This window comes from Nannobrachium achirus, assembly GCF_963921795.1.
Source record: "Nannobrachium achirus genome assembly, chromosome: 19".
Classification (NCBI taxonomy): Eukaryota; Metazoa; Chordata; class Actinopteri; order Myctophiformes; family Myctophidae; genus Nannobrachium; species Nannobrachium achirus.
This window is the reverse complement of record NC_137826.1, coordinates 23,843,387-23,850,834: the sequence shown is the minus strand read 5'-3', so window position 1 is coordinate 23,850,834 and position 7,448 is coordinate 23,843,387. Positions and strand designations below refer to the sequence as shown.

Here is a 7,448-nt window from a genome sequence, read left to right as displayed (position 1 = left end):
GTCGGGTCCCTTTGAATACAGATAACGGCAACAGACAGCATCCATATATGTGGGCTATAAGAGACAATGTTTGCAATTTGATCGCACTTGGGCAGACACATGCGCGAACACACATATACGTGCATATTTGCTTTCCAGCGTAGGCTCACACACACACACACACACACACACACACACACACACACACACACACACACACACACACACACACACACACACACACACACACACACACACACAAACATGACTTGTCACTATGGATTTGTATGCAATATGCAGCACAGTGTAATAGTCATTGTAGAAGTATCTCAGAGTGCATGTCTCCTGCCTCAGTGCTGCATTAATAATGCATAAAATTCTTAATTTAATGCTACATACTGTAAAAGGAAAAGTATATCACCAGCCTGCTGCAACTTCCTTGAAAGGTTTGATGGCTTTAAGGAGAGTAAAGATATAAAAATAAAACAGGACACCCAGTTGGTATATAAGAAGTGGTCGTGATCTGTGGAGTGCGTTGCACTATAGTATATGCCGAACGCGGTTGGAAGGCTGCAATCCTGAACTTATTTTTTTATGAATAAATTTGTACTTAATTAATCTGCATAGCAGAGCATGGTAATACAATATAACTCGTATATCTGCAGTGGTCGGAGGTGGACTCCCTACTCTTCCATTGAACTATAAACCATGGTGTTGGGAAGGACACTTAGGACAGCACAGTGTTTCCCCTGGCCAAGCAGAGATTCAGCTTCTTCTTCCTTCCTTTCTTTTCTTCTTTTTGTGGCTTTTCTGCCTTTATCTATATAGCAGGTGTCTTCAACGTTTTCAGGCCAAGGACCCCTTAGTTGAGAGAGAGATGAAGCAGGGACCACCACAACCTTTTCATACATTCCATATAGTTTAATCGTTTGACAGCACAATCATCAGTGTCTTTTGGATTCATATATATTTGTGTTTTCAGATATTTAACCACTTGAACCGTCAATACTTAATAAACTTGAGCTTTCACTCTGTACTTGTCTGCTCTTTTCCCCCTCTACACAAACCTCTTTGCCTAAAATAGCCGATCTACAAGCTCACAACGCCTCACAGTGCGAGGCGTTGTGAGCTCTGCTATATGGTATAGTGGACTTGGACAGGAAACAGGGAGAGAGAGAGATGGGGGGAGATATGCAGTGATGATCGCCAGGAACTGGACTCAAACTGGCGGTTCACTGTCAGGCTACATTAGAGCCTAAGTGCTCGGACTGCTTGGCCAGCGGTCCAGGCCAGGGATTCAGTCCTAGCAGCATGGTAATCTCCAACATCTAAGATCAGATTTTAAATGAAACTTACTGATTGCAGCTTTAACTTTTGTTTGGTGGATTGCACACATGCAGGTACGGTGCGCTGAATGCTCTTTATTTAATTAACTCAAAGTCAGCGTTCAGGCTGAACAAAAGGAGAACCACATGTTTGGGTTTTGGCCTTCTTCAAGGGTATAGCAGGTTGGAGTGTATTTCAATTCATTAATATACTTCCATTATCCTAATGGAGTACAGGTGTCTGTAAAAGTAGGGCCGCACCCCATCTGTCTGTCAATTACTGCTGCATGAATCTGTCATATTACGCACAAGGTCATGCATAGGCATAGTATAGGAATACGCAGGTATGTGACATCATTACATTCAGAAAGAATGCATCATACAGAAATGGCTAATGATGTTATCTTGAAAACTAAAGATGTCAAATCTCTCCATTTAAACCAATAGCAAAAGCTGACTTTTCTGCATAGGTTCTAACAAAATGTAACCAAATTAACCATTCTGCTTCTTGGTCAATTTAGTGGTTATAAATCATTAGTTATTATTATGAGTGCATGTACATGTAGAGTCAAATTAACATGGAGGATCTTATTGTGTAGGGATGCAGTCATAGTGCAACAGTAGCGCGGTTGGTTTTGAAGCTATATTGGGATAATGCACAGTTCTGATATGGTGAAGCCAATGGGTAGCAGTGCAAATAAAAGGGGGCCTCAAATACGCTCAAAGTTAATCTATCTGTCGGTTCTTTCTAACACCTGCTTAATCCACAGAATCACACCTTGATATGACCCACTAATCCCATACCTGGCCCCCTGAACCACATCTGTCTCGCTTTACTTTCATCCAGCCTTTCAGACGACTGACCCAGATACCCCCATGTCTGACAGACTCATTGCATGAGCCCCCTGATCCCAGTGCTCCGTCATACTTAAATCCTCTCTGCATTGCACACATTAATTCTTACATATATTCATGCAAAATTAGGTAGAATAAGGTAACATTTATAAGGTGAAACAACTTGTTAACACACTCATTTAAACTATATATATATATATATATATATATATATATATATATATATATATATATACCGGTGTATATATATATATATATATATATATATATATATATATATATATATATATATATATATATATATATATATATATATATATATGTGTGTGTGTGTGTTTTGGGTGAAAATATATTCCTAAAGCACATCTGAATTACAAATGATTACAAGGTTTTTGTCTGGTTTCCTTAAAAAAAAAGTAAAAATGTTAGCCTTTAAAGTTGTGTCGAAGATCTTTGTCAACTCAAACTTTGTATTCAAGAATAAAACAGGCTTAGCTCTATCCTAAGGTCCCCTGTCTCACTTCCTGCTTTTAGAAAACGCAGGAAAGAGAACCACTGACATAGTAGTCAAGAACAGACTATAAGCTTTGTATTTTTTGATAAATGCATAAAATAATATTGCTATTGCTAGCATCTGATAAGAGAACTCTGTTGGAAAAATAAATTGTCTACTCTATGACTGCACTGTTGAATGAATTATATAACATTTTGTCAGCTCCGTCAGATATGCCATCTTATTATTTATTTTTTAAGGTACAAATGGTTTTGCTAGGTTTCTAGGCTTTAATAATGCAGTGCAACAATGCATCATGAGCTTGTAGATATGCTATGAAAAGGTGAAATTTGCCCCAAATAGGGATGACAGGGGTAATGAGGTTAAATTGATGTATTTGCTTCAATTGGATCGCAGGGGTCGTAGAATATAAAGGACCCTTTATGAACGAGGCCCCCATGCTGACTCCAGCAGCGTGAAACGGTCGTGGACACACATCTGTAATAGACAAGCGGAGGTTAAAGACGAGGCAAATGAGTTGAGTCTGCGAAACAATAATGCGTGACAAGTTGATTAATGGCGATAATAAGAGTGACATTCACATTATCTCCACCAGCACGCTGAAAGGTTAAATTAATCCTGGGGTTATATTAAGATATAAAGAGGCTGAGGTTGCTGGGGAGTCTGATGAAGAGATAATGTATTTTTTTAATGCAAGATCCTGGAAGAGGGAGGTTGTTAACCCAGACAAGATTTCTGTAACAACCCGCTCTTTACCGGATATTCTGTCCGTGTGTGTGTGTGTGTGTGTGTGTGTGTGTGTGTGTGTGTGTGTGTGTGTGTGTGTGTGTGTGTGTGTGTGTGTGTGTGTGTGTGTGTGTGTGTGTGTGTGTGTGTGTACACAGTATGTATCTATACACACATACTGTATGTCAATGTTCAAGCGTAAACGTAAAGGTGGTCACGGCTTACCATGAATTACGTGCTTGTTTGCTTACGTTTTAGTGGCTGTGCAAAGAGATAACACCTACAAATGATTGATGATTAAAAAGCAAAGGTGAAACATTTATGAATTTGTAACCGCGAGATAACAAAGTGGCTTTTAAAATAACCTGAGCCTCTGTACTGGTAGATAAGGTTGATTTGCATCATGTTTTATTCAGCTGAGACATTGAAACCTTGCTGCCATTTTTCAAAAACGTAATACATAAAACATTTGATACTGGTTTTAAAAAAAAGTGAGCTAACAATAAATAGCATGAGAAGCTTTTTAACTTTGATTACTAGTCTGCAGAGGTTGTAACGAGGATGAAAGAAGTATTAATGCAAAATTAAAAAAAGACATCACAGCACACACGGCTCTTGTCCCTGTAGTCCCTCTACTTTAAAGTGGGGTGTGAAAGTTCAGGGTTGTCAGCTTTTTCGAAACATCTAATCTCCAAGTCCCAAAATAACAAATTACCTCCTCCCTCTGGAAAATGCTAAAGTTAAATTGAGAAACTGCACTCCAGCAAAACCTTATTTTAAGATGGAATAATGACCTGATCTATTTTGACTGTGCACTTGTGCTGAAAATCTAACTTTTACAAACACCTCTTTCTTTTCTTTTCTTGTCTTTACAGGGTGGAGGTGCCAGGATTCCGGCTCCTCATTCTGATTTAAAGGTTTGAAGGGGACCCGTAAAAGAAGGAACAGTAGTTATTCTTCATCGTCACCATGGCACCTGTGGTTGTGGTTGAACGGTGGTCTTGGCTCTGCCTGTTTTCCTTTCGACTGACACTGTGGGCCCACATGCTGCTGTTCGCCACAGCCACACTACAAGGATACATCGGGGATGTCGTCTGTCCCTCGGTGTGCAGGTGTGACGAGGACTTCATCTACTGCAACGACCGTGGCCTGAGCTCCATCCCACCCCTTCCATCCTCCGCCTCGGTCCTCTACCTGCAGAATAACCACATCAACAACCCAGGCCTGCCCACCTCCCTGGAGCACCACCTCGCTGTCCATGTGGTCTACCTCTATGACAACGAGCTGGACGAGTTCCCCAGACACCTTCCGCCCTCACTCAGAGAACTGCATTTGCAGGACAACAACATCCGCACCATTCCCCGCACCGCCCTGGCCAGAATGCCGCTGCTGGAGAAGCTCCACTTGGACGACAACTCTATTTCCACCGTCAGCATCGAGGACCATGCGTTTGTGGACAACCCACGCCTCCGCCTGCTCTTCCTCTCGCGCAACCACCTGTCCAGCATCCCCTCGGGACTCCCTGCTTCGCTGGAGGAGCTCCGCCTCGACGACAATCGCATCTCCACCATCCCTACCCATGCCTTCCGCGGCCTCTCCTCACTCCGAAGTCTCGTCCTGGATGGGAACCTCCTGGCCAACCAGCGCATCGCCGACGACACGTTCTCCCGCCTCTCCAACCTGACCGAGCTGTCCCTTGTGCGAAATTCGCTGCAGACCCCACCCATAAACCTCCCCACTGCCCACCTGCAGCGTCTGTCCTTGCAGGACAACGACCTCACCCACATGCCCCGCGGGTCGCTGGACGGCATGCGCAGGCTGCAGCGGCTGGACCTGTCGGGCAACAACCTTACGACCCTGCCCCGCGGGCTGTTCCGAGACCTGGACAGCCTCGGGCAGCTGCTGGTGCGAGGCAACCCCTGGCACTGTGGCTGCAACCTGCGCTGGCTCTACGACTGGCTGCACGCTCGAGGCAATGCCATCACCGTTCGGGGGCTCACCTGCCACGGGCCCGAGAAGGTACGAGACATGGCTTTGAAAGACTTGGCGAGCCAGATGGAGGAGTGTGAGGTGGTACGGACAGCGGGGAACAGAGACCGAGTGGGCGGAGGCGCCGGGGCAGCGGACGGCTCAACCACCCTCTCCCCTCCGCAAGGCTCGCTCTTCACCCTGCGCTCCAAGAGGCCTGGTCTCGGGATCCCTGACTCCGGCCTGGACTACACCTTGGGGAGCAGTGGTGTGGGGAAGAACATGGCGATCAACGTGAAGCCGCTCTCTCACGACAGCATTCGGATTACCTGGAGTGTCGCACAACCCACCTCCTCTTTCAGGCTCAGTTGGCTCCGGCTGGGCACCAGCAACGCCATGGGCTCCATCACAGAAACGCTGGTAAGAGGCGACCGCCGAGAGTACCTGCTCACCTCCCTGCACCCTCACTCCAGCTACATCATCTGCATGGTGCCCCTACCTGCCAGCTCTGGGAACAAAGGCAGGACCATGTCTGGAGACCCTGACTCCGACGAGGCTCTGGTGTGTGCTAAAGCTGAGACATCAGAGCTCGGTTCCACGGACGGAAGCCAGGCGGAGGACCAAAACTCACAGCAGATGTCGACGTTGCCCCTCGCGGGGATTATCGGTGGGGCCACGGCCATTGTCTCCTTGGCTTTTATAGTTGCCATCTTGTGCTGGTATGGCCATAGGACGGGACACTTGTCCTCCCGCGACCAATACAAGCGCAGCAGCGCCCGGAAAAGCAAGTCCTATGATGACTACATTGAATCGGGAACCAAGAAGGACACCACAATCCTGGAGATCCGAGGGCCTGGGCTCCAGATGACACCTATGGCTGCGTGCCCGCCACTGCAGCCCAAACCTCTACGTGAAGATTACATCATTCAAACTATTTTCCCCTCCAACGGCACTGGCCTGTACAAAGGGGGCAGTCAAGTCTCTAATACAGGTTATGGCACTAACCGAGGCTATAGAGAAGGAGGAATCCCAGATATAGATTATTGTTACACATGAGATACCCGATCCTAGGTTCATAGGTTCATAGGTTCAGTATTTGTAGTGCGCCCCTCATCCAGTTATTACACTGGCCCGGGGCGCAGTCCGGAGAAAGAGTACTTGTTCATACTGTCATTGATAAACTGTTTTAGATGCACAATTTTTCCTTGGCATGGGCTCTTCTGAAGCACCCCTTTGTGCCTTCTTCTACTTCTGGTCTCCCATTCCAAATAACCTGCTGTTCACTGCACTCGAATCTATTTTGATTAATTGCCAGAACACAGTTTGCTGTACACAGGCAGCAGGAGCCGATGGCCCAGGTGATTTTTTTTCACCTCCTTAGTAATGATCTGTGTACCTTTTTTTTCTTGTCCTTTCCCTGTGACATACTGTAAAGGCAAAGAATGTATACATACATGGAGTTAAACAAAGAAGAAACTGCTGAATAATGACAGCTTACGTGACAGCTCTTCTTTCACACACAGGACAGACTAATACATTATTAAGTTTAAAATGGACGGAGAAGCAGTTCCTGCTCACTGGCCATGATAAATGTAGTCCTATCAACTCCCCCCTCTAAATGCCTCAACCAACGTTGACATGCCCTACCAGCTAGCCAAGGAAAGGGCTTTTGTAAAGCTGTGAATTGCTCTGTTTCAAAAGGCCCAATTAACCACTTGTCTTAATGTAGACTTGATATTATATTATATAGTTGTTCACACAAGGGGGAAGGACTTGTCAAGGATGGCCAGCCTTGACGGTTTCTCCAATGGTGAGTCACGTAAGTTCAATGTTGTCGCCATTGAATGAAATGCTGCACAGGCCTGTAGATAATCCATTGGACTGTGCTTGAAAGACTCTTTGCTATTTTTTATCCAGGGTTTGTTTTGTTAATCCAGTCCTGCACTTCTATTATTTATTGTTTCACTTTTGCTTACTTGATAACGTTTTTTTTATTTCTCTTCTAGATTCACCCTTTTTCCCTTGTTAACCCGCTTCTATTGGCATTGTGAATACCCATGTTTGATGAAATAATGGATTTT

The 7,448-nt window shown here is 45.0% G+C and overlaps 1 protein-coding gene across 1 annotated transcript; it reads left to right on the top strand.

Moving 5' to 3' along the window:
* Nucleotides 1–4,443: 4,443 nt before the first annotated feature.
* Nucleotides 4,444–6,423, top strand: flrt1a (fibronectin leucine rich transmembrane protein 1a; the record flags this gene model as incomplete). The annotated part of the gene is made up of 1 exon (XM_080749853.1): nt 4,444–6,423. The coding sequence occupies one exon, from the start codon at nt 4,444–4,446 to the stop codon at nt 6,421–6,423; it is 1,980 nt and encodes a 659-aa protein (XP_080605979.1).
* Nucleotides 6,424–7,448: the final 1,025 nt, after the last annotated feature.